Here is a 26,489-nt window from a genome sequence, read left to right as displayed (position 1 = left end):
ATTTGGCCAGCAGCTCTCGGCTACCTGCCATTGGCTGTATTAAACTTGTCCACCTGCGTAGGCTAGCGGTGAATCCGTCTGTGCAGCCCCGTCTGGGCCGGCGGCTGAGCTGGGACGCTGAGGTGTCCCCCTCCCTGGTCCCAGGGACAGATGCCATGGCCCCTGCCCTGGGCTCTCTGCAGAGGCACGGCTGCACCGTGCTTGTATGCAGGCTTTCTGAAGGCCGTTTCCATCCCTGCCATTCTCCGCATCTCAGGAAATGGGGTATGCCTTTAGCAGGGGCTAAAGCCCTCCACCTCTGGGAGCCCTACTCTCTGCTGGGTAGGTGGTGGGCTGGAAGGGCTGCTGCTGCTCCAGGGATCCTGTACTCCCAGCTGGCGCTGGCTTTTTTTCCTGCCAGGATTGCTCTATTGTATTTTTGCAATTATTAGTAACTCATCTCGTGTGCGGAACTGGCAGTGAATCAGATGTCAGAGTATCCAAAATATCTCGCCCCACGAAAAGAGCAGCTCCTCCTTTGCTGCCTGCACGTGGCGTTGTTCGCTGACGCAAAGGGAGAGGGTTGCTTGGAGGCTGGCAGGAGAGCTGTCAGGTTTGAATCCCACGAGCAGCGGTTCAGAGTCAGCCCTTCCCCAAGAAGTGGCGAGCTGCGGACGTCACATCTGCGGTGTGGTGGGCAGCTGCGGTGGCAGCTTGGGTGGGTGTATCACGCTGGCCTTGATCCAGCTGGCACGGGTAAACCAGCAGTGACATAGCGTAGCAACTTAAGCGCTGTCTTAACGCTATTAAATACGCAGCTGAGATCTCCAGAGGGTTTGTACAAGCTGAGGTGACGTCTGTGTCACTGGCTCTTTCCTGCAGTTTGCTATCTGTGCTAGCTCAATTACAGTTCTCGCAGACAGGTCTGTGCGGTGCCTCCATCCCTCACCTGACGTTAGCGCAGACCTGCCTCCAGACAGATGCTGCTGAGGACGTGCAGGCCACATGAACGTCGGCTGTTGCTGTCTGCTGTTCGTGCCTCCTGTGCTGGCAGAAGTCTTTCTGATTTACTGGTGTTAGCCAGCATGCAGGGGAGGGGAATTGCATCTCTCATTGGTGGGATTTGCTTTGTACTGCAGCACCGAGGCGAGTTTGGGGCTGCAACAGAGCCACTTTCTTCCCTTCTCTGTCACATGGGCAATTCTGCTCCCACTCCCCGCCTTCCCAAAGTCCTCTCCTGCCTTGCTGTAGGGCTGGGATCACCCCAGTTCCTCCCTGAGGCACCGGGAGGTCTGGGGCTGCAAGGCACTGTGCATATGGGCGCGTGTGCCATGGTGGGCAACCTGCCTGGGCTTGGAGAGGCACCCAGGGAGAAGGTCTTTGGCCCAGACACGTCTGAGTTTCCCTTTCTCTCTCTCCCCGCAGATGCCAGCAAGGACCATCCGCAGCAGCAGGCAGGGGTGATCTGGAGAGTGACGGGTGGCCTGTTCAGTATCACTCGGGGAGCCGTGGGGGCCACGCTGGGAGGAGTCGCCTGGGTGGGCAGCAAGAGCCTGGAGCTCACCAAAACAGCTGTGACCAGCGTTCCCGCGGCGGGCGTCGGACTGGTGAAGGGCAGCGTCTCAGCAGTGACCGGTGGCGTCGGAGCTGTGGGCAGCGCGGTCGCCAGCAAAGTCCCTTTCACCGCAAAGAAGAAGGACAAGGCTGACTAATCCCCATCGCAGCTCCCTTCCAAAAGATCAGCCTGCCCATACTCTCCCCCTACACAGCACCTCTTTGAGTTGGAACCAGCCGCTTCAGGGAGGGTCAAGCACCCGAGCGGACTCTGGCTGCAGCCTGCTCAGCACCGCCTGCCTGGCTCAGAGCTCACAGAGCCGCTGTCAATGCCTTTCACTCCCATCGCCTACTGGGAACCATCTCTACTCCGAGGGCTTTAAAGGCGTCCTTGCTCTGTCTTGCAGTTTCCTTCCTCCCTGCTTGCTCTTGTAAGCACAAAGGGGTGGGAGAGGGTGTCCGGCTCCGTCTGCCTGGAGGGGAGGGGAGTAACGGGGAGGGGGAGGACTATGCCTGGCTTGAAGTCTGGGTTGTGTAGTCGAATTCAGCTTCAGCTGGGAAGACAGCCTCTGAAACATCCCTTCCCTCGGCGCTAGGAGGTGTGTTTGGGGGGTTTGCCTGGGGGAGAACTTTAGAAGAAAGTCCCACTGCCACAAAGGAGAGATACTGTGAAGAGGGGGAAGCCTCCCTCCTGCCCTGCTCCTCTTACCTTTTCTTTGCAGGGCCCATCCCACAAGCTGCTCCCAATCACTTACTCCCTGGCTGAATTGCACCCTTCAGAGAAGGAACCCTCAAGCTCAGCAGAGCAGCTCCAGGGATGATGCCACGCAAGAGTGTCATATGTCCCGGGTCATCAACTTCTGCGCAGATTTTCTTGGTGAGAGGCAGGAGGATGAGAGCTGCTGTATGTTCCTGTTTGGGGAAGGAGCTGACAGTGGCATCTGCCCGGGCTCTGTGATATTGCAGCACAGGTGGTGATGCTCCACAGAGAGACAAACCGGGCCTTTGGGTTAGACCCTTGAAGTCCTGGCAGTATCCCCATCTGCAACAGGGGCATCTTGATTCTAGGCCACACTCTCGCTCCACAGACGTCATTAGTAACCATGAGCAAGCGTGTTCCCAAATGCCACCCAAGTTCTGCTGCAGGGAGGGAGGGGAGGCCGAGAGCGTTGCTCTCCCCGTGACTCAGCACCCTGGGAGCAGTGGCCTGGCTCTGAGCAGGCTGCGCTGCATTGGAGAACGCTTCCCTGAGGGGCTGAGCGTGCTCCAGCAGCAGCCATCCTGCATGGGGCACCAGCAAGACCTCCTCCTCACGCTGCTCCTGGGGCTCCAGCCCAGCTCCTCGAAATGACCGTGTTGCACTAAATAGCCCACCCACACTCGTAGGGCCGCAGAAACCCAGACAGGCCTTCATCTGGGAGCCACAGCCATCCTCAGCCCAGCCCATGATGCTCAAGGGGCTGTGTGGCATTGCGTGCGCGCACACACACACACACGTGTTCACACACTCATTCGCTCCGAGGTCCCCTGTAATTCTCGGGATGAGGGAAGCCACAGGCTCCACCTTGAATTTTGCCACTCCTGGCTTTGGCAGATGATTAGCCAAGGTTGCTAGGTGTTGGATGCATAGGCAAGTGAAGCAGTGCTTGTGCTGTATTTTATAAATATACATCTGTGTTAGCGTGTGTGTATGTATCAGTCCACAGGCATGTCTTCAACCGGGTAAACAAAGCTGTGCCACTGCCGCAGAGGAGTTTACGTAGTCATCTTTGGCACTTCCAGCATATAGTTTTATATAAGGTCCTGGTCAAAATAAAAATCTGTTTTAGAGGATGTTTTCCCCTCTGTTGCCCAAGAGCCTGGTTAATTGAAACCAAAGGAATGTGAAAAATCCCCTTCCTCCCGTCTATGCGGTTTGTTTACCTTCTGCCCTATCTTCTGGACACTGAAGCCAGCTTCCTTGATCTTCATTTCCCGTTGGAGGTCATTGCGCTTCTTGGCTGCTTTCTTGTACTTAGGACTCAGACGTCAGGGAAGATTTAAGTACAACCCCCCTGCCACCGTTTTTGCTGAATGTTCTTGGGCTTGTGAAGCAGTTTTGATTCTGACCTTTATTAAATCCACGTTTTGGGCCTGACTTAAGTCGCTGTGTCCCTGTGCTAGTCATGCTGGTGTTAGTCTCTCTTCATACCCTTCGCTGGGTAGTCCCTGCTGTTTGCAGTGGCAAGAAGTTGCTGATCTCCACAGTGTGTTACTCTTGATAGCATGAGAGTGGTTTAACCTACATCTTTGTTTCTGAAGAGGAAGCAGCGTTTGGTACGTGTGTGCGTTTCCTCGCTTTGTCTCTTTTGTTCTGGTGAAGGCCAAGTTGACCCAGACGTGTCAGTTGTGTCTCTGAAGGCAGTGGCTTCACAGAAAGATCAGGCCTTGATGCATGCCTGCGCTTTGCTGGGATGCTCGTGGCAGTTGGCAAGGCCATAAGAAGTCTTGTCTGTTCCTCCTTTGTCTCAAATGCCCTGCAGAGCAGGAGGGCACTTTGCAGTGCGTGGATCTCTGCTCACTGCTCTCCCTGAGCGCATCTCCTTTCTTATTCCAGATCACAGACTGCTCCTGAAGCCAGCTCTAACCCCAGAGCTAAAAGCTGCTTGTGCGTAATGAGCTGCGCTGTCACCAGCCTCTTAGAAAGATGGTTCCTTACCAGATCGGACAGTCTGCTACCTAACTGCCTCTCCCAGGCCTTGGACAGGAGAAGACAGTATCTAAGGGCTTTACTTTCACCAGCCACGCCTGCGCAGGTGACGGGAAGCTCATCATGCTTTTGGCTAACCGGTATCCCACACACAGGCTCTTGCTGGGGGAGACCATGCGTCCTTCCCACGCTGTTGTCTGCAGGCACTGCGTGTGCAGAGCAGGCATGGAAAATGGCACAGAGGTGCACTGAGGAAACCCATAGGCGTCACGAGAGTTTCCCATCTTTCCATTTCTGTTCTGTGCGTCCTTGCAGTAACTGGAGTAAAGCTCTCCATTTGTATGGAACTGCCATTTCCTTGCGCGATTGCCTGTAGAAGGGCAGGAGAGGTGTGAGGAAACTCACAGGCTTTATAGCTGTTCTTACAGCCCAGCTAATGGAGAACTCGTGGACAAAAGGAGGGCAAACTAGCAGGTATGGGTAGAGGATTAAATCTATGCTAAAACCAGGGCCTCGCACCATTTAATGGGCCTTCAGGAATACGTAACTATGCAGGACTCAAAAGGCCTGTGGAAAGTGTATTTCTGTTCGCGTGCTAGGACTGCTCGGTTCATCTGGGTCACCCAGCCCCAGGCTGCTTTTTGGGCACACTTGGTGCCAGAGCAGAAGGAAGACAGGGTTGGTGTTCCCAGCGTAAGAGCAAAGATGCCTCCTGGCAGCTTTGGTTGCAGAACGGTAGGATCTGGATGGGGTGTGGGAAGCTGCTGGCTCCTGACGGGTGCCCCATTGTTCCCCTTGCCCACTACAGAGGCTTCAGCCAGCTCAGCGTCCAGCCGGGCGGCTGGCGCAGCCCTTCTCCCACCGCCCCTGCGTGGTCAGAGGGGCAAGTTGTGCACGCCCGTTGCTGCGGGGGGGGGTGGGGTGGTACAAAATAGCGGGGGACAGCACCGAGGGGAGGCTAAAGGGAGCGAGTACAAGGGAGATCACCAGTTTTTGGGTGACAGTAGGAAGATGAGGAGGGGCTGGTGACAGGAGGAGGCGAGGGGAGAATAAGAGTGGGGGAGCAAGGTAAAGGGGAGCATGGAGGGAATTTGTTTCTTAGGAGAGGCTCTGAATCAGAGGATGAATGTGGTGGAGTTTGTCCTAGGAAAGAGCATGAGAGGGACATGGACAGTGTGGGTTTTGGTGTGTGGTGGGGGGCCATGCCTGGCTGCTGCCCTGCTTCCGTAGCAGTGGTGATCGCTGCAGGTTTCCATTTAGCTAGATTCATGTGCCCAATGGGTGATCCGAGTACCAGATCAGCTCCCTGCTCACCCGCCGCCTTCCCAGATTTCCCCCGGGCTTTTGTCATCCTTTCCCTGTGGCAGAGGTGGGACGTGGCCCTGCCTGCACCCCTGTGCCCCACCACGGCTGGGCATTCCCGTGCCCAGGGAATGCAGCCCAGCTGGGAGGAGAGCCCGCAGGCACATCCTCTCCTCCCTTTTCCCTTTGCTCAATCTCATTATCCTTCGCTTTTTTTTTTAATCCCTCCCTAAGTTTTTTTTCTTGCCCCTGGATAGAGCTCTCCACAGCTCTCACCGAGACCTTCATTGAACATCCACACTCATATTGGGTTGCCCTCTGTGCCCTCCCAGCTCCCCTGGCTGGGAGAGACGTGCATGTCTTCCACTCCTCTCTGTCCCCTTGTGTTCTGTGCGTGGAAAATCTTAACCCACTGCTTTTCCTCTGGGTTCTCTTGTTGGATCTCGTCCCTGTGGGTGGGTCATTTCTGTCTCCATTGCACAGTCGTCCTGGTAAAAACCACAGCATCAGCGGGAATGTGGAGATGGTTTGAGAGCCGCAGAACTGCTGGGGCAGATGCCGGGGCCCGACTCTGCTTCTCTAGGAGCCCAAGAGCCCTTTGGCAACCCAAAAACCGTCACTGTGGGCACGTGGTCCCATGCGCGGTGCTGGGCTCCAGAGAACACTTTCGTTCTGTATCATTTCATTGTCTGTAATTGGTTTCCTACTGAATTTGTTTGCTTGGTTTGTTTTGCAGTGTGTTTCTGGGAATATTCTGCATCTCTGTATTTTAATTACAGTAAAATTTGAGGATAAAAACCTTGGTTACACTGGCTCTTGTTTCCAGTGGGGGGAAATGAGGAGAGGAAGCACAGTTGAAGGAAGATGTTAGAGATTCCTTGGGAAATCAGATCTCTCCCCTAAGGGGCTCTGCATGAGGCACCAGGCAGGGCTGAACCTCCGTCCCTGCTTAAACTAGGACATGGCTTTCAACCGTGATTCAAAAGCCGTTTTGCTGCAGGCACATCTCCTGATTGGAATGGTAAGAACAGTTGGATAAGACTTATAAGCTCAATTTCTTGTGTTGGTTTAAGGACCAGTGCACAAGAGGACTTTCGGGACGGGGACAGCTGGCCTAGCCCCGAAAGTGGGATTCCGGCAGCCGAAGACAGGAAATTTTGCCTCTGCAGCAGCTGTTCCTTCGTGCAGGTTTGCAGGGCCGCTGTTCCCAGCTGAGGAAGTGAGGAGAAGCCTTGCTCCCCCCGCAGCAGCCTGCCCCTTCTGCGGGAGAAGGTAGTTTGACCTCCCTCCCCAGAGCTGCGGGGCAGCCCCCTGGGGCAGCCAGACCCCCGGCCTCTGCTTGCCGGCTGGTGGGCAGCACGGGGGCACAGCCGGCCGCCCCACCATAGCCATCCTGGCCCTGGCCACCTCACGCACTCCACGAGCGCTTTCCCGGGACAGAGGCACCCAGTGCTCCCGGGGACGCGCAGCCCCTGTGCAGGGAGCATCACAGCCCAGCCCCGGGGCTGCGCTGGGTCAGGCCCCAGACAGGGCGTCCCCTTTCCTGGGTCGAGACCAGGAGCCAATGTTGCCCTGTTCCTCCTCAGGTGGCTGGAGCCGGCCATGTGGCCTGGCAGACAGCACTGCTGCATTACAGGTGCTCCAGCTGCGAGCCCTGAGGAGAGGCCATCAGATGCATCACCCATGCCCACCTTCTCCCCAGCCCAGCTGGAGCAGGTTTGCCATGTTAAGCCAGGTTGCAAAATGCCATTAACAAGCTGCCCCTCCAGAGGTCTTTAAAGGGGGAAAAGGATGCTGGAAAGTTACAGTCAGAGCTTTCCCCAAGCAGTGGGTGTGCAGGCAGTGTGTCCCAGCTCCCCGTGTGCGACTGCAGCACCCAGCCTCACCCTCTCCCAAGCAGGAGTTTGGGCTGGGAGCTGGTGGGCAGCAGACCTCGGAGGAGACCTTCAGAGAGGAGACCTGCCCAGGTAGGTGGGCTGTGGGTGCCTCAAACACCCCTGTGCCAGGAGCGGGTCCAGCGCTGGGAGCGTGTCACTGTGGGTGGATGTGACCAGCTGTGGTTGCATCTCTCTGTGGGTCCTCATCCTGCCCAGCTCCAGGAACAAGAGATGGGAAACTGCTGGGGAGTTGCTGTCTTCTGGCCCCAGTAGCTTCCCACCTGCAGCTGGTCTGTGGAGGACATGTCCCTAGCAGCTTGCAGACACCACCACATGCACTGCCAGGACCATCTTCTTCCCTTGTTTTCCTTCTGGCAGTTTTACGACCTGAACTTGAGCACTTTTCTCTGGCCCTCCGGGGCAGGGCACGCCAGTGCTGGCACCAGCAGTGTCAGACGTGGCAGGGGGCAACAAGGGGCAGCCTGATGGGGCCGGGCGCACCGTGCCAGTGCTCTGAGCGCTCGGTGAGCAGACACTTCGACAAGTCCCATGCCTCCATGCAGGCCATCAAGCTCTCAGGCCTGTAAATAACCACAGGTTCTCGCTTTTGGCTCAACCACTTGCATTTTGACACACTCCAGATGCAAGCACGCACGTGCCCAGGGAGGTGGCCGCAGCTCCCTGCCACCTGGGGGGCTGCGGTGCGGCTCCCCCAGCCTTGTCCCCACCGGCTCCCAGCCTCGCAGGGGCCTGGCAGACCAGGAGACGCTGCTCTCTGCCTGTTGGTGCATCCACCCCAGGTTAGTCACTGAGGTCTTTCAGCTGAAGTTCACCCCCAGGTCAGTTTTATTGCACTTTTATTTACAGAAAACACAGAAATAAAGCATTAAATGTGCTGGGCTTTTACCAAACCACCCAATCACTTTTCCCTTTTTTTTTTTTTTTTTCTTTTGTGAGTTTTTGGCACAAAGAAATATCACAGGTGTTACCAAACAACCATGTACGAGCAGCTGACCAACAGCCCAGCCCAATAACAGGACTCCAACAGACAGACATGTCGCCCCGAGATCGATAACGAGGAGGTTGTTCCGCGTTCAGCTTCCAGTCTAACCTGCTCATCAGGGGCAAGGGGAGTTACTCTGGAGGGGATGACACCATTCATAAATTATATTTATATTTACCTCTTACATTGTAAAAGTAAACAGTGCAAAAGTACAGTACCCCAGGTACCCTTCGGTTTGGAAAGCTTGAAGGTTGCTTTATACATTTTGTGTGTTTTGTAAACATTGTTACCCATCCACAGTTCTAGCTCTTGCTTGGAGAGGCCCGACTCCTCTTGCGTCCGAAACGTGTTGAGGGGCAGCAATCACTTCCCCTGGACTCTGTTGAGATTCCCGCTCAAGGTTTAGTGCAAATCTTGGAGAGAAAAAGATGAGAGAGAGAAGGGGGGGGACACCAAAAACCAAAAGAAAACAAAATAAGGCAACAGTTAGAAACGGTCCGTATCAAAACCGGGCCCCCCCCAGGGCTGCCTTAGGAGAAGGGCAGGAAGTCTCTCTCCTCCACCAGGCTGATGGAGAGGTTCTTCAGCTCCTCCTCGGAGCCGGCGGTTTTGTAGCCGAGCTGCGCCAGCACCTGCTGGCAGGCGTGCTGGGTGAACGCCACGATCTCGTAGGACAGCCGGAACCGCCACTTCTCTGCCGTCGCTGCTGAGTTCCGCACCGTTCCATACTTGTGTTTGGAGGAGGACCTGTCTCCTCGGGTGTTGTTCTGTATCCAGCGCTCGACGTTGCTGTCCATGGGGATGCCCAGGAAATCGTAGATCTCCTCGGTCTTTTTCATGGGGTTCCTGGCCAGGTCTTCGTATCGCACCAGCATGTACTTGCCCTTGAGCCATGGTGGCCGGTTGAGACCGGTGGACACAGAGTTCCAGAAGTCCTCGCACACGGTGGTGAGCTGGGTGACGTCCAGGTTGTACGGCTTCCTGCCAGTGCCATCCCAGATCCTCCAGAGCCGGTAGGTGTCCCGGAAAGTCTCGCTCCGGGACGCCAAGATCCCCCGGGGGTCCCTCACTAGCTGGATGACCTTCAGGTTCAGCCGCGGGTCCTCCACCAGGGCCCGGAGGTCGCTGACCTCAGGCACCCGCACAGTTTTGATGGCCACGTGCCCATGCTCTCTGCAGGACTCTGTGGCCAGCGTCAGGTTCAAGGTACCGCACTTCTTCACGCAATCTCCCTCCTCCAGGTGGAGATCGACAGCTCCCAGGGACTCGCAGACGGGCGGCGAGCACAGGGCTTTGCTGGCTCCCCGGCGGAAGAGGCGGTCGGTGGTGTGGTTGACGGGCTGGGGTTTGATGTAGTTCTCCAAGAAGTAGAGGTCGCAGTCATAGAGACTCCTCAGCAGGTCTCGGCTGGCCCCCAGCATAACACGCCTGTCTGTCGTACTCTTGCTCTGGGTCAGCTTTGGGATCAGGGTGTACTGGACGTGGTAGAGGGGCTCAAATAAATAGAAGACATCGAAGTGCTGGTTAAAGAGCTGCCCGACAAACGAGGAGCCGCTGCGGGTGGTGGCGAGGATGAGGACGTGTGTCTTCCTGGAGAGGTTGTACGAGAAAGTGGGGGTCTCATCGCACAGCCTGTCGGCCGCATCGGTGTCCTGGCTCAGGCCGCAGTTCACAGGGTTGGGGATGGGGCAGCTGTGGAAGGACTTGGCGGTGAAAGTCCGGATTGCTGTGTACTGGATCGCAATGGATGCCAAGGCTAGTAGGAGGACAGCCTTCCAGGAACATTGCATGGCTGGTCACCTTCATGGAGCTTCTTCACAGGTCGTCTTGGTGTCTGCAACCCAACAGAGAAGTCATGGGTTCAGCAAGGACTGCCAAGGAGGACCCAAGTATCCTGAGGCTGAGGGTACCAGCAAGCACTCTCCTAACGCACATACATCAGCCACAACCCCGTGGACACCAGTCATGCACTGGAGAGCCCCGTTTCAAAAAAGAGGAGGATCAGGCAGGGGCCGGCAAGCCTGGAGAGACACTTCCAACCAGGACATCAGCCTCAGGGACTGCTTCCTTCCAGGCTGGGGGGGTATACAAATCCTGTCACCCAGCGAGTGATGCCAGGAGGGCTGCTCAGACCTGAGGGTGAGTCAAAAACCTCCTTCCTTTTTTAATTATTATTTTTATTGTTTAGCCATTGCCCCAGCTGCTCGGTGCAGGCAGGAGGCTGCAGGACCTACCAGCTCCAGAGAACTCTCGCCGGGAGTGGAGGTTTCTGCACCCCGCAATTCAGAGCAGGACCCCAGCACAGGGGCCCCGGCACAGCTTCTGCTGGCAACCCTCCCACCAGCCATCGCCGCATCTAAGAGCTGTGCTTTAGATCCGTAACGCTGCTTTGAATAAGGCTTCCTTTCTCCTGGGCAGTAAGGGATGCTTTCTCCTGGGCTGCTGCCTGCCAGGGATGTGGCACGTGGCCGGGGGACAGAAGCCACAGACATTTGGCTATTGCTCCTCCTGGTCGGGGCTTACCCACCCTGCAGAGGGGAAACCTGGCCTAAGTGTCCACATGGGATATTATATCCCTTGGATAAAGCGTTTTTCCAGGTCTGCTAAGTCAGGGCAGGGCAGGAGGGTCCCTGCCGGCACCTCCTGGCCCAGGTGGCTCCGGCAGGCTGCCTAGGTGGAAGCTGCAGTGGGGAACGCTTTCCTGCTCTCTAGTGATGGCCCAACACACTGCATCCTGCACACACAGCCTCAGCTTCCACTCCTTGCTGCGCTGCTGGCTGAAGCTGGAGCAGACGCGACTCAGATTGTCCCAGGATGTGGCAGAAACCCATTGCCTGCTCCCCAAGCAAAAGGTGACCAGAGCCCAGCTAAGTCCTTGGTCCCAATTCCTGCCGGATCGCTGGCTGCGAGCGTTTCAGGTTCTCCATCCACCGGGACCCGCTCTCCTTTGCAACGCACCAAGCTGCAGAGGGGAAGAAACGGGGACTTGATCCACCTCCTTGGCAGAGCAGGTGCAAAACCACAGCCCAGCTTCGGCCTCAGCTGCCCCTCGTCGCGTGCCCTTCCCGTCTGCTGAGCCGCAGCCAGGGAGGGCCATGTTCAGGAGAAGGCTTCCCTTCCTGATGTCTCATCTGTGGCCTTTGAAGCCAGCCAGAGTCCTCTCTCAGCCCCTGGCCAGCTCTCCCACCGCCTGCCACTGCTGCCTGTCCCCAGGGGACACGGTTCCGGCTCAGCCCAGCCCTGGGCTCGAGAGGCAGCAGCAGCCGCAGCCAGATGCTCCCGGGGCACGCCCGGGGCAGCACGCAGGAGCTGCCGGCACAGTGAGGATCGCTTCCCCTCGCCCTGCCCCTTGCTCGCCTGTTGGCCGCAGCCAGGCCAGTGTGAAGCAGCTGCCGAGGAGGAGCTGCGCGTGGCTCCGCACGGCTCGGAGCCGGCTGGCCGAGCGGCGGCTGCAGCGGACACGCTGTGGGACGATGTTGCCTACAAACGCATGCAGCAGGAGAGCCGCGTGCTCTCCCATCGCTGCCCGGGGAGGCCGCCTTCTGAAATCGGCCTGTTCCTCTCCAGGCATCGATGCTGGGGCCGGCAGTCCAGACCAGCAGCTGGAGCGATGGCCGTGCCCACGTGGGGCTCTATGTGAGAGTCCTGCATGAGGCACATACTGGTTTGGCTACTCAGCCCCAGATCGTGGGATGCTGTGACCATGGGAGTCATCCGAAATGCTGGCCTCACCGATGTTTCCATGCTATAAAGTGTTCCCAGCCACAATCTCCCTCTGCTCTGTCTCCAGCTCAGCTCCACCAAAGACGATGAGAAAATGCAGCCTGAGGGTGGGAGCTGTGTCTGGTAGGTCCCTCCGGGCAGCTGGGGCTACAAGACGGAGACCTGGGGTGGGGTAAATCACTGGCACCTTCCAGCCCCCGGCACTGCAAGGGGCCTGCAAGAAGCCACGTGGGCTCTTTTTTGTGCTGTGCTGGGATCACCACGGCCCCTTCCCCGGCCCTAACCTTTCTCTGGTCACAGCATGCCCGGCTGCGCTCCACTGCCTTGCCCGCGCCTCCGTCCAGCTGCCTGCATCAGGACCAGGCTGTCCGCGAGGGACGCGCAGCATCCGGCCACCGGCCCCAAGCGCTGCAGGAGGCCGGCTGGTGCCTGGCGCGGGGACAGGGGCATTGTCTGCGGGAAGAGGAAGGTGCCGAGCCTTTCCTCCCCCCGCCCCGCTTCCTGCAGCCTTGAGCCCAGAGGAAGGGAGAGGATGGGTGCAGGCAGTGCAGCCTCCCCCACCCCGCACACCCTCGAAACGGCAGCGGGTGCATAATCACCTGCCTTCCTCCTCTTCCTCCTCCTCCTCCCCTGACTCCCAGCGCCACTCCAGGGATGATGAGCAGGCGAGAAGCCAGCAAGGCAGCCCAGTAGCACTGGGGAGATCGGAGGCGATGAATTCAGCTCAATGGCATCCGTGAGTCACCGGCGCGGGGAACGACGAGCACGGCTGGCCAGCTGCAGCGCCGAGGAGGCCCAGGAGGAGATGCTGAGTTTTGGGCTCTTACTTCAGGGATGGTCTTCCCGGGCTTGATGGGGATGACCTGCTCCTAAGAGCCGCGCGGCAGGACCACAGCACCAGCGGCTGAGCTCAGGCGCTAGGCAGGCTGGGCTTGGCGGGGCCGCTGCAGCCATCACTACGACTCGCAGTCTTCTCCCCTCCAAAAGCTGTCAGGCGCTACGCAGGGCAGTACCCCGGGCTTGCCAAAGCTCGTCCTCAGGAGGGGGCTCCCACAGCATCTCAAGGAGCGCAGCTGCCCTGCCTCCTGCCCTGAGCCGGGCAGGTTCCCTCGCTGCTCCCTGGAGCTGGCTGCACTTGGGCAACTTGGGCAGCTTTAGGCAGAAGACCTTGCAGTGACGGATACTGTCAGTGCTCCGTTTCCACGGCTCTCTCACAGGGCAGTCAAAAAAATCTGCTCTTTTCAGCTGCTTTCCAGGCTGTCCCCCTCTCTCAACAGCTCCCCAGAAGTTGTGCCCTCGGCCCGGCTGGGCTCCCTCACCACTGCCAGGGGAATCCCTCTGCGCTTCCCCGTGGCAGGGAGGAGTGGAAGAAGGTGTGAGGGTCTGTGCAATGTGGGTGCCTGCTCCGGCCCTGGCACAAGCCCCGGTGCCAGGGCTATGTGCCAGAGCAGCACCTGTGCCCCACAAGCCCTGCCTGCTGCCGGTCTGGCCACCAGCACCCTCTACCCCCAAAACCGATGCCCGCCAGCACGGCTGTTTCCATGGAAACGGCAGAGTGACTCAGGACTTTGGGACCAGCTGGAAAACACAACCATGAGCAGCGAACGCCCCAGAGGTGCCAGGTTCTCGGTGCCAGAAGACGGGCGGATGAGCGTAGGGACCGGGCAGGGCTGCCTGCCTGCCCGCGCTGGGGCACGCTTGTGCGGGCGCAGAGAGGTACACAGGCACACCCCGCGCAAGGCGAGGCCCACGCCAGCAGCTGTAAGCCAAAAAAGCTCTCTCCTGACACAAGTGCGACTGCAGCACTTGGAAGGCATCGCTGCAGCACGCTCGCCGGGGGACACATCCCAAAACGTTCCCCGCCGCAGACAACTCCTCATTCCCCTGCCCCAGGACAGAGAACCACGCATGCACAGTCACCCGCAGAGCTGGTCGCACCAACTTCAGCAGCCGCTCAGCCCCGCACCCCTGTCCCCTGCCGGGCAAGCGATGCCGCTGGGTGCCGTGCCCAGGGCAAAGCAGCTTGCTGGAGGGCTGGTCTGGGAGCGGGGAGCTGCAGCCAGCACCCCACAGTGCCTCCCTGCCCGGCCAGCCGGGCTCCCGCCACCCTGCTCCCCCAGCCTCGCCGCCCAGGCATGGAAATGAAGTCGCAGGGCTGCAAAACAGCTCTCGACCAGGGACCCGCTGGCACGGGCCCTGCCACTTCCCAGCGTCCTCCCACCGAGCGAAGAGTTTATCTTGTAAAACAACATGTTGTGGCCACCGAGGTGGGGAAGACGGGCTCCTGACGGGAGCATCCCACCCAGTCGCAGTGGCTTAGTCACGCTGCTGGCTCTGCGAAGCCAGGCAGACACTGAGCACCGCTCCCCAGGGGAAAGGGGCACCGCTGAGAGAAGCGGTGCCGAGCAGCCCCCCTTCCCTCTCACCACCGGCGCTACCTGATTCTGGGTACCACGACAGACGTGTGAGCAGGGCTGGTCTCTGTCCCCAAGCCTCTCCCGCAGCAAGGCGCACCAAGGTGAGATCCTGATGGGGTGGGAGTGAGCCTTCAGCCTCGCCTCCTCTTCAGCCCTACAGCACTAGAGCTTCCCTACGGTCACAGCTTTGAACGAACGCCAGCTGGGGACTCACGCCTGCCACCTTCCCCGGGTGAGCACCGCACCGTACGCGGAGCAGAGGTGCTTCGTGCCTGCAGGACCCGGACTTGCTCCGCTCAACCCTACATCACCTCCCGGGGCACTTTTCCAATGCCAGGGCACAGGACCCCAGTGCTCAGAGCCGCTCCTGGCATCCCCCTGCCCCCCCATCCCCTCTGCGTTTCCCAGGGACCGGGAGATCCCTTGCCACCAGCAGATTCCTGCCCACTTCGACCAGCGCTGAAACCACCACGGAGCTCCCAACGGGGATTTCGATTTCTCCCTACTGGCGCTCAGCACACGCTTCGAGTCAATTAATCGCTATCAAGTAATGCCAACCCCAGCCAGCCCCGGAGTTTCCTTATCGCGACAGCCACCCGCGCCTCTTTACCCCCCGCCTGCTGAGCTGCGCCCGTCCCCTCCCGAGGGTGCCAGCGCCGGGGCAGACCTGGCAGAGATTCTTTTTTTTGGTGCTCCCCGCTTTCCCCCGAGCCACCCGCCAGCCCGTCCGCGCCCGCTCCCCCCGGGGCGCTCCCTGCCAGGGGCTGGAAGGCTCTCTGGGGACGAAGGCGCTCACCCCCCCCGCCCGGGAAGGCGGCCCCGGGCCGGGGTCCCGCCGCAGCCGACGCTGGGGACCGGCCCGGAGCAGTTGCTCTCGCCGCTGCGGATGATGCCCCGCTGCCCTGGAAAGTTGCTGGCGCGGGGAGGGTTGCGGGAGGTTGCGAGAGACCCCGGCCCACCCCCCTTCAGAGCCCCTTACCTGGCGGAGCGCCGCGGCGGGCTCCCCCCGCATCCCCCGCCGCGGGTCCTCGGGGCGGGGGGCGCCGAGCCCGGCCCGGCCCGGCGCGGGGGGCGGTGGCGGCCGGGGCTCAGCGGGCCGCGCCGCGGGGGCTCATCCCTGCCGGCGGTCGCGCGCTGCCTGCCCTGCCCGGCCCGGCCCGCGCGGGGCCGCCCCTCCACGCCCCCCGCTCCGCTCTGCTGCGCTCCGCGCCGGCGGCGGTGGCGAGGGGAGGGCAGGGGCGGGCCGGGGGCTGCACCCGCTCCCCCCCGCTCCTCCGGGCCGCCCGGCAGCGCGCGCAGGCAGCACGCGCGGCCCCGCGCCGCGCTTCCCGCCGCCCCGCCCCGCGCTGCCCGCACCGCCCCGGCCCGGCCCGGCCGCCGCGCTCCCCGGCTTCGCCCCTCGGGAAACTCTTCGGCGCCTTCTCTTTTCTCGGTTGGGTTTTTTCTCCCCTCCCCGAGGCGGAGCCCCTCCTGCGGCCAGACACCCCCCCCCCCCCCCGGCGGTGCCGGGATACCGGGGGGGGCGGCGGGACGGGGGGGACCGGGCCCGTCGGGGCTGGTGGGGCGGCGGCGGCCCGGTGCCGCTCCCGCTCGGCCCCGCGGGACGGGCCGGGCGCTCACTTGGGCCAGCTTCGAGCGTTGCCCCGGTGCCCGTGGGGTGCTTCAGCTGAAACTCCAGCGGCCGGACAGAGCCAGCTGCTGGCTCCCGAGACGCCGCAACCGAGATTCGTTACTTCGCACCCCCGTCTTACTCGGCGCGGCGTCGGTGGTGCCCGGGCGTTACAAGGAATCTCCGCGGTTTCCTTCGCGCCTTGGTGCGAGCAGCCCCCAGCCCCTGCCAGGGCCCCGCAGGGAGCTGCCTGCCCCGCTCGGGGGTTTCCACGCCCTCCCCTCTCACCCCGGGGCTGGCGAGGTGTGACGGCGGGGTCGCGGTGCCGGCGTGCTCAGCGGCGGCTCGGAACGGCTTCGCCCGGCGGCGGGTGGGCTGCGAGGGAGAGCGGGGCCCGGGTCCCCGCGCTGCGATTGCGTCTGTTGAGAGGATGTGAAATCCGTGGGAACGCTGGGCTCGCCTCCGCGCTCCGAGGCCTGCGAGGCTGCGGCAGCGAGTTCGGGGTGCTGAGGCTGCCTTTGGATCTCGGGAAGCACGGCAGCGGAGTCGTCACTGCTGGTTGTTTCGCATTTTGGACTGGCATTTGCTGTTTGAGGAGTACTCAGGTTTTCTGTGTCCAAAAATACCAGTATTTCTCAAGTCTTTTACAATCTCCTGACAGCCCTAGCCCCCTTAATCTAATTTTAGAAAACTTTGTAGGGATTTTGTATTTATAAACAGTTGGTGCTTAAATATTATTTCCCTCACCATAGCAACAGCTCCCCACCGTAGCATTTGTTGTACAGTGCTGTTGCACTGATGTATCCCTGTTTTGAGCGAGGAAGACCTGAAGCCGCGTTCTCTCGTGCCTTTTCCCCTGCACCTCGCGAAGGACAAGAACCGAGGCTCCTGCCTGTCCTCACTCTGTTCCCGGAGCTGGGGAAGTGCCGTAACGCTGGCTGCTGCTGGAAACACGCCGGTGGGCCTGGGGTTTACCATCACCCGTGTTCCTCAGGTGGTGCCCCGGCTCAGGCCATCCCCGTCCATGGACACGAGCTGCCGATTCACCTGCCGTGGCACAGCTGACCTGGTACTGACGGACCCATAGTGCCCCCACACTAGCCCCCGCGGCACACCAGCCTCCAGCAGCTCCGGGTGCTCGTGATGCTCACCTGATGTCTGCTCGCACTTGCTCAGCATCTCCGGCGAGTGGTGGGGAGGAGCTGGGAGCAGGCATCCAGCTGGCCCGTGGCCACGGCTCTGCTCCGCTCCTACTGGGGGCCAAGGTGCTGGAAGTGCAGGAATGGCAGGATTTCAAGGAGTTTGGCCAAGCCAGGCATAAACCAGGCCAGGGACCGGTGCCAGATGGAAATCAAGGGGCTCACGGTAACAATACGAGAGCAGACGGGCACCTGCATGCTTCCCAGTCTTCCCAAAGAGTAAGGATCTGCTCCTCTCTTAGACACCAGCCCAGAAACAGTCTGGGCAGCGAGACACCTCCAAAGTCCGCCTGTGAAAACCCAGGGTGCCCCACAACTTGGAGCAAGCCCGGAGCTACTTGGATGCATGCCTCCTGGTGCTGGGGGTTGTCCCCGCACATGCAGGACTGGCATGTGTGCCCGGAGAACTTCGGAACACCAGCGATGCGCACAGAGTGTCTACGCAACACCCGGGCTTCAAATGGCGACTTTGAACCTGGGGCAGTCAAGGTAACGTGGCTGTAGAGGCTGTCTCGTACAAAGGGAAGAAATTTGAGAGAACGGTGCAAAAAAAGAGGGATAAAAGCAGGGCTGAAGGACAAACAGATGCTTCTGATCATTCCAGCTGGGCATGATCACATTTTCTGGTGCTCCCTGTGCTCCCTGGCATTTCAAGCGTTAAACTAGAGAAAAGCTGTTGGCTGGAAAGTTTCCACATTACAGCTCTGTATCTCTGACCGGTGAGTATTAAAATATTAATGAGGCTCTGTGGTGCGTGTTTGTGGTCAGTTTGCCTTTCAGAGGGAAGGACTGCTGTGGCTGTACCTCACTCTCATCAAGAAAATTTGCCTCCATTTAAAAGGCACCGTTTTTCCCCGGCGTGACTCTAGGCGGGAGAGCAGAGGGGCCGCTGGTGACTCGGAGAGTCAAAAAACTCGCCTTTTAATATTTTGATCTGAGCCCAAACGCAGTTTGGAGGCATCCAATTTCCATGCTCTCCAGCAACAGATTTCTGCGAAGGCTTTGTTGAGTTATGGTTCAAAAAATCTACCTTAACAACATAATCTGCTTGGGAATATATGTAATAAAATACCAATGTGGCTGTTAAGGTGATATGAAGGTTACGGCTCTAATCACTCAAAATGCAGTCGGGAGCAAAGTTACAATTCTCACAGTAATCCGGCCACGTTATATCCCCCATACATCTCGCAAAACACCATTAACATAAAGAGCAATGTATTAGGGCACATAAATTTAAAGGCAGGCTGACAGAAAAAAACTATTTGTGTGCCTAAGCACGGCATTTCGAGAGCCTGCGTCGGGCTGTACGGTGCCGTTTGTAAACCCACCTGCACACGACGGTTTTTCTGCGGGAGGAGAGGAGGCTCTCCCCCGCGCTGCAGTGCCGGTGTGCCGTTCCGGCTGGCTCCCAGCGCCGATGGAGGTCCCCTCCCCGCCTGGCCGAGGCTTTCCATGCTGCGCAGGGCCAAGATGATAAAAACTTTGCGGCTGCCCAGTGGGCCAAGTATGCGCAGAGGATCGCGAGGTATGTCGCCGAGAAAGAGCCACTGTTCCGCTCGCTGGCAGCTTGGCTGCGGCCGGGGCGTTGCGGCAGGGTGGGAGCGGCGGGACGGCTGTGCCCAAGCCTGCCCCCTGCCCCGTGCCTCCTTTTGCCGGGTTGTGGGGTCCGAGCCTCCCCGAGAGGAGTTGCTGAAGTCTGCCGGAGCCCCACGGTGCGCGGAGCCGACGGGGTTGCCGGAATCCTTCCTAAGCCCTGTAGGAGTGCCAGCCAAGATTTCTCACAAAGTGGTGTTTGGATACCTTGATCTTAAGGGACAGATTCTGGAATATTCTGGGTACACTTGACTTTCGGAAAATGTCCTTTCTCTTTGGGCTTCGTGTCAAAGCTTTAACAAAAGACTTCAGACTCGATGTCCTCCTGTAGTTCAGAAGCGGTGATAAACAGCTCATGTTATAATCCCCTCTCTTGAGGAGCTCACAAAATCCGCGTGTGCAGGACTGGTGATGTAGCCAAGGATGTGTTTATTTACCCCAGCCTTTCACTCCCCCTTCCTTTTTGGTTTTCCTTCCAAAGAGCCGTGACGGGTCGATCTAACACATAACGCAAAGGAAATGAATGAGGGCAAAAGTAACCATCTCAATATTGTGTTATTACTTTGATATACACACACCACCGGGGCTGCAGATTAGTTTTAGATTACTGGGGGGGCGGGGGGTAGAAGGGAGGTTCTCCTCCTCTACACAGAAATAGACACCATCAGCTATACATTTGTAAAACTCCAGCTTCTAAGGGCCAAAGGGGCTACGACTGCACAGCCTTGCCCCTGTGGGCGACAGGCGACACGCGACAGGCTACCCTGCACCCGGTAATTCCTGCATCAGAGCGGGCGGCGGGGCGCATGCGCACCTTCGTCTCAGGAGCGACGCCGTCGCTGCTGCGCGTGAGCTGCTCCTGAGCTTGCTGCGCCTGGTGGTGAGACGTGCCCCTTATTTCTAGTCTGGAGGCATCGAGTTTTGGCTTCGAGCCACCGGGCTGCATTATGCCTTTGCCTATTAGATTAAAGAGCTATCTACTATCTGAACTATTTCTCCTGTGTAGGTATTAATAGATCATGATCAAGACACCTCTTAACCTTCTCTCTGAGAAGTTAAATAGACTAAACTTCTTTATCTCTCACGATGAAGCAGGGGTTTCTGGGTTTTTCATCACTCTTGCTGGTGTCTCCAGCCTGCCCGATGTCTGTTTGGAAACACGGACCCCACAAGCGCCAAGGGCATCCTGGGACTGACCGTGGGAGCAGCTGTGGTAGCCCACCTCAGCTCAGGATCCTGTCTTGGCTTGGCGCACCTACTCAGCCCACCGTGATCCCCACACCCTTGTCACCAGCCCGGGCCGATGGCCCTCTCAGCTTCCCGTCTTACTCCCGAGAAACCCCCAGGAAAAGGTCCAACCTTATGAGCTCCTGGGGTCTGTGTTACCCTTAGCACAGAAAAAAATGTAAAAGTGGGACGCAGCGCCATTCTCCCCCAGCCTCTCTGCTCAACCCCCAGCCATGGTCATCCCTCCCAGGCCTGTTTCCACCTCCCTTGAGGTGACATCAGCAGGGAAATCCCCTGGTGATGGAGACCCAAAGCCGGTATCAAAAGCCGTACTGGTCTTTCACATATCATTGTATTTTTGTTATCTTCTCTAAAAGTGTACATCAGGCTTCATGGTGTTAAACATGCCCTATAAATCACACTGTAGCAAAGTCAACCCTTTTACATGGGCTTTATCTTTCATAGTCCCATTTTCTTGGGAGTTCAAAATACAGTAGTAACTTTAACGCTGATTCTGGTGTTTTTAATCAAAATCATTCACGTACTGTGAATTTACGGAGGGGCTGGGTGGGTGTTTGCGAAGAGGCTCCGTGTTTCACTGGAGTGAGAAAGGGGAGGTTGTGATATTGTCAGTGAAAACCAGAGATTGGAAGTCTGGTTAAATAGTAGTTGGTCCTTGGGGTAACATTCCCCACCGCCGGCCCAGTCCTGTGCTGCCGCCTCCCTGCCAGTCCCCGCCGGCCACCCCAGCTGGCTCGGGCAGGTAGGAAAACCCTCAGGAAACAGTTTCTCAGGGCTGCTTGCTGGCATCAGGTGTGTGGGTTGCTTTGATCCCATAACGAATGGCAGGGCCATCAGAGCCAGCCACGTGTGCCTCCCTGCCGTGCTGTGCCAGGGCGAGGTGCTCTGCGTTCGTACACTTGTGTGTCTTTAAAACTTCTGTAAGTGGCTGAAGAGTGGGGGTCATTTAATTGTGGTGTAAGAGCAAGATCTTATAGGGGTGGAAGGTGGCTTTATTCTACAAAATCTCTGAGCAAGTTGGTTTTACCCATTCATGTTTTCCCATGTACAAACCCCGAGATACCTGTCCCCAAGGCACTGGGTCCTCCCTGTGTCTCCTGCGTTCCTCTTGCTGGGCAGTGATGAACTGGGTTTTCGGACTGCTCTTGTCTGTCTGTTCAGAGTTGTCTTTCGCAACTACGTTCCTGCTGGGTTAACAGAAAGTAAGAGCACTCTGGTGACTTCTGCTAACACGATGTCTATGCTGGGGCTTATCAGACCGGGGCTTGCTGGTGCTCAGCTTGACTAACTGGAAGCGCGTCCTTGGTTATGAATACTGCCCTTCTTTCAGAACTTGTTCTGCTGTCCCCCCGCTGCACACACACACACGAGCTTGCGTTTGTCCAGCATGCACATCAGTCTTAATATTTCAATTAAAAGCCTCTGCAAGGGTGAAGAAGGGGAGCAGCCTGCCACCTGCCAGGCCTGGGTGCCAGGTGTCCTGCGTGGGGGGGGGGAAATGAGAGCCCCTCCTCGCTGACCGACCAGGGTAGGGATGCTGGGCATAGAGGGGCAGTCTTTGCTGGACCTTGGAGCAGGTCTGGCCCAGTACCCTGGAGTTTTGGGTCAGAATAGCTTTCCGTTTTGGAAAAAGGAGAATGCAAGGTGTTGAAGTTTGTGTAGTGCTAGTTGTTCTTGTTACTTGCAATGCACTGGGGTTTTTTTAAGTCACTCTGAGGTCAGTATGGCCATGGCCACCACATCTGATAGGGATCCCCTCAGAGCAGAGGGACCCCTGAGGAAGAAACCAGTCCCCAGGGAAGATGGAGAGGCCACTGGATCCTGTTTGCAGTGCTTGAGACTAGAGAAAAGCCTGGCCAGAGGGCTGTAGGTCTGTCCTGAGAGCGCTGTGCCTCTACCCCAACTTGGGGGATCACACATGGAGAGGGGCACAGCTGCCAAAGGGGCGTGAGGGAGCAGGGTGCTCGTGTGGGAAAGGGCTGCCTCCCTGGCCATGCAGCGGCAGGGGGCAATGGGACACGCTGCACCCCTAGCTCTGACCCAAAGAGGTAAGGTCTGAGGCGGAGGGCCCAAGGCAGTGGTGCTCCGAGCATCCCAGAGCCGTGCCTCTGCCGGAGATCCAGGCGTGACCCACACCACTGGCACGCACAGCGCCCGCTCCACCTCCCCACTGCTTTTGATGTGGGTGTTACACTTCTGCAGAGCCTTGAATTAGCCCTCATTAAGCCCCTGGGGAAGCAGAAGGCATCAGCGGAGTCTCTCATTTCACCCTAAACTCCTCAAAGTCCACAAAGCCTCCGCGGGAGCCCGAATACACCCCGGATGCACATGAGTTGGTGCCGTTCACACCACGAGCCCAGAAAGCACCCTGAGCATCTGTCTGTCTCTCTGAGGACAGATGGGTCCCTGTCCATCCCAAAGGACACCCTGTCTCCTCCAGCCGCTGCTTGGAGGGTGCAGAAAGCTGTGCCCTGAAGCCCCCCGTAGTGAGCCCAGTCGGGTACCATCCCCATGCCCCCTCCCCAAATCACCGTGGCATCCACGAGACGGGACAGGGCTGCCCCACTGGCAGGCACTCACCCTCCTTGTCAGCGTGCCGGGCCCCCCGGAAAGGAAGGGGGTGAGCCTGTTCCCTGCCAGGTCTGTGCCAGCAAAGGTGGGGAGCTGCTGCTTCAGCCTGCCCTGACCCCCCCCCACACTGCCCGTGTGGTTGGCAAAAGCTTCCTGGCTCCGTGGTCGGGACAGAAAAGGTCATTCGCTGTCGGACGGGTCACACAGCCAGGTCACCGTGGAATTAATTTGTCCTTTTACGCACCTCTGGGGTGCTGTGGGCCGGGAGAGGCGGGGGGCTTTGCCTCCAGCACGCTGCCATCCCTCGCAGGGTACAGCCCAGCCAGGCCCCGCGCCGCCGGATGCCTCGGGGCCAGCTGCCCCGGGTAGGCGCCCGTCCTTCCTCCTTGTGCGTGTTTACTGGTGCTGCAGGAGTTCAATGTGTGCTTACTGGTGGCTGCAGGAGCTGCTGCGGGCCAGGCAGAGCTGGAGTGCTGCCACCGCTCCCTCCCAGCCAGGCTGGGTCCTGCTCAGCTCCATACCAAGCAGAGGGGGAGCGGAGAGCCCGGGGAGCGGCCGGCAGCCGCTCTGGGGAGCGTCGGGGTGGCGGTGGCCATGCTCAGCAGGGCTGCAGCATCGCCCCGAGGGGCTGGGGCCGGGCTTGGGGGAGAAAGTCAGGTCTGGGGAGCCTGAAGAGATGTGGCTCTGTGCCGGGGTGGCGGGGCTGGCGGAGGAGGGGGTAAGAGGGTGAAGTTCAGAGGCTGCTCTCGTCTGGGAGCTCCAGAAGCGCGTGCTGGGTGCCTCGTCCTGCTGCAGCTCCCGGCCGCGAGCAGCGTTACAAACCGGCCTTTTCACGGGGTTCGGGAGGCCGGGGCTGCCCGCGGCCGGGAGCGAGGGGCACCCGCCGCCCTCAATGGCTCCTGTGTCCCTGCCGCCGACGACAATGAGCCCTTTCAGGGAGCCGGGGCCAGCCCAGCCGCACAGGCAGCAGCGGTGAGCAGGCGGTAGGCAGCGCGCTCGGGGGCCCCAGGAGTCGGGGTTCCCTCCTGTAAACCCAGGGGCATCTCCCACTCGAGCCGTGGCACTCCGGTGTTGCAGCTCCCTCCGTTCCGTGGGCTTCCCCCACAGACTGGACTGGGGAGGACAGCGGAGGGCGGGGGCTTTGGCCGAGATGCCAACAGGGAGTCCTAGACGGTACCGTGGTGACATGGGGGGCCATGTGAGAGCTGTGGGTGGGCACCAGGCAGCCAGAGAGCCCGCAGCACTGTGGCACGGAGCCACGGCATGCTGGCTGGGTGCCCTGGGGTGTTTGCTTGCAGGCTTCCTGCTGGGGTACCTGCGGGCTGCTGCTGTCGGCATCTGAGTGCCAAAATCCGGGATTAGCTCTATAATACAGATTCAGCAGGTGGCTTCCAAGGTCACCCAGCTCCCCGAGCCCTCCTGCTACCTCCTGCTTCCCCTGCCTCTGCTCAGGGCTTGCCCACACTCACGGCTGCAGCTTTCCAGCCTACAGCACTGGCTGCTCTGACGGCTCTGCTGGAGGGTGGACAGGGGAGCGGCTCTTGTCCCCATGGGACACTTCTTCTGCTGAGCTTGCATGTTGGTGCTTCTTCTCCTCCAGGCATAACACTGGAGCCGATCCCCAGGCTGCTGACCCAGCACAGGGACAGGAGCAGGCAAGGACGCTGGCTGGGGCAGGGACCTGGCTGGTCTCCCCAGAGAAGTGCAAGAAGATGCCCTGGAGCCTCTCGGCCCCGAAGCAGGGTCTCTGGGCCGGGACCTCCTGCGCTCTGCACGAGCACTGCCTGGCTGCTCCGTGAGATGGCCACGGAAAAGCTTCATGGGCTGCAAAACTGCATGGCGGCATAGATCTGTGTTTGTGCACTGTCCTCACAGCACCCAGCAGCACATCTCAGGACTGTCTCAGGGCGTGATCCTTCCCTGAGGAGGGTCGTTAGAGGTGGTGTAGTGGAGCCAGCAAGAAGGCAGGGTCACGGGTGGAGGAGGAGGCATTGGCACGAGAGGCCAGGTGGGGCACGGGGTGCCTTGCTGCCTTCCCAGACAGGCTGCAGGAGCCCTCTGGAGAGAGAAGGGGCTTGAACTCCGCTTCAGGACACTGTGGAGACTCAGCATTGGAAGTTTTATTTCTTGAGCCCTGTTGTAGCCCCATGTGTTTCAGGCTCTGACTCTATCCTTGTTTTTCCTCAGTGGCTTCTCCTGCTGTCCCAGGCAGCTGTCAAGCTCCTTGCTTGCACCTTTTGGTTTGATTTTGGTGGGCCACTTGCTTTTTCCACTTGTTCTTTTGTCGTGCCTTTTTTAGAGCTGTATTGATTTCTCTCTTCGTGTGACTTCCACAAAAGCTGCTCTTTGCTCCCAGCTGGGGATGCTGCTTTTCGCCATCCCTTCGCTTCCCTTTGAAAACACTCACCCCGCTAACCCCTGCAAGAAAGAAGACACCTCAAACCACCGAGTACGGCTAGATTAAGGGTCTGGATGTAGTCCCCAGTGTAAACTGCAGCAGATCTGGGTCTGCTGTAGTTTAAACAGCCTCATCTGAGCTGGCTGTGCCTCAGCTACAATCCACTCCCCTTCCAGAACTGGCAGAAATTTGGTGGCAGCTGAGGGGGGATATTTCAGGTTTGATGAAACTGCACTTTCCCAGGAGTGCACTGGATGTCATCACATTTCACTATGGCTTTCACCTGCCCACACGCTACTCTGGGACCTGGAGACCCCTCCTGCAACCTCCTGGGGTTGGAATTGGAGACCGCCATGGTGCCCGCAGAGTCAGGGTTTCTGCTGACCTCCTGTAGCCTTTGGGGAGGCAGAGGTGAGCTGGGCAGGGATTTCGGGCACTCATTGGGGATGAACTGTAGCCACCAGCTTCACCAGACGAAGGGATGGAACTGGGAAGCTGCCCTGCTCTGCGAAGGATAGCGGCTGTGGCTCCCGAGGGAAGGGACAAAACCTGGCGTCTGGCTGGACCCGGCTGGAGATGCCAGTGTTGCAGGAGGGCATGTGGGTTGCCCGGTGCCTGCTAGAAACACATCCCCTCTTCCCTCTCCCTGCAGGCAGGAGCCCCCAGCATCCCGGGGGCAGCAGGCCAGAAGGCCCACTGCTTTCCCCCTGAGCTGGGGCTGCCTGGCGGAGGGGCTGCATCCAAGGTACCCTCTGCTCCATGCAAGGCCACCTGACCTGCTGCCCCCGCCGCCCTCCCCTCTCCTTCCTCTGCTGCCTGCTTCAGCTGTGCTCCAAGCAGAGCCAACAAGCCAGGCACGTTAAAAACTTAATGCAAAACTAATCTGTCAGCCATAAACGAGTGGCAAGGCTTTAGTGCATTTTCTGCTCATTTTGTTCGGCTTCCCCGGCAGAGGATGCGTGCCTCCCCTCTCTGCCGAACGAGCTCTGACTCATTGGCACTGTCGTCGGATCACGGCGCCGGGGGCAGGGGGCGAGAGGGGGTCCCCCAGGGAGTCAGTAAGGGGGAAGGCTGGGAGGGTTATGCAAAGGAGGGAGACCCTGTGCACACCCCGTGAGCGGGCTAAGGCATGGAGGAGGGAGGCTGGCACAAATCACGGCTTCTGGCTGTGAGAGGAGACCTTCGAAGAAGATGCTGCCACCGACCTGAGCCTGGGCAGAGTTTAGCCCCTTGCAGCTTGGGAAAGGTCTGGGGTCACACCTAAAATGTGTGTGTGGGGCAGGGGATTAGGGTCACAGGAAAACTCAGTCTGGAAGAGGGACCTCAG

The 26,489-nt window shown here is 59.1% G+C and overlaps 2 protein-coding genes across 6 annotated transcripts in view; one reads left to right on the top strand and one right to left on the bottom strand.

The window, feature by feature from the left end:
* Positions 1 to 6,322, top strand: part of LOC104328103 (transmembrane protein 263-like) — a 214,123-nt gene extending 207,801 nt beyond the window's left edge. For both annotated transcript variants that reach the window (XM_075426593.1, XM_075426594.1), the window contains one exon: positions 1,405 to 6,322. In XM_075426593.1, the coding sequence (XP_075282708.1) occupies positions 1,405 to 1,691 (287 nt within the window). In that variant the 3' untranslated portion in view covers positions 1,692 to 6,322. The remainder of the gene's footprint in view (positions 1 to 1,404) is intronic.
* Positions 6,323 to 8,558: 2,236 nt separating this feature from the next.
* On the bottom strand, positions 8,559 to 16,747 carry CHST1 (carbohydrate sulfotransferase 1). 4 transcript variants are annotated; one of them, XM_075426939.1, is made up of 2 exons: positions 16,442 to 16,747; positions 8,559 to 10,238 (listed from the first exon to the last, which is right to left on the bottom strand). In XM_075426939.1, the coding sequence occupies exon 2, from the start codon at positions 10,192 to 10,194 to the stop codon at positions 8,935 to 8,937; it is 1,260 nt and encodes a 419-aa protein (XP_075283054.1). In that variant the 5' UTR covers positions 10,195 to 10,238; positions 16,442 to 16,747; the 3' UTR covers positions 8,559 to 8,934. The 4 variants fall into 4 exon arrangements, with proteins under 4 accessions (XP_075283054.1, XP_075283056.1, XP_075283053.1 ...); XM_075426941.1 differs by lacking the exon at positions 16,442 to 16,747 and adding an exon at positions 16,296 to 16,364; XM_075426938.1 differs by lacking the exon at positions 16,442 to 16,747 and adding an exon at positions 15,524 to 15,608.
* Positions 16,748 to 26,489: the final 9,742 nt, after the last annotated feature.

The sequence above is a fragment of the Opisthocomus hoazin genome, chromosome 7, assembly GCF_030867145.1.
Source record: "Opisthocomus hoazin isolate bOpiHoa1 chromosome 7, bOpiHoa1.hap1, whole genome shotgun sequence".
Taxonomy (NCBI): Eukaryota; Metazoa; Chordata; class Aves; order Opisthocomiformes; family Opisthocomidae; genus Opisthocomus; species Opisthocomus hoazin.
Note: the sequence above shows the minus strand (reverse complement) of the source record. Positions and strands in the feature narration are given on the sequence as shown.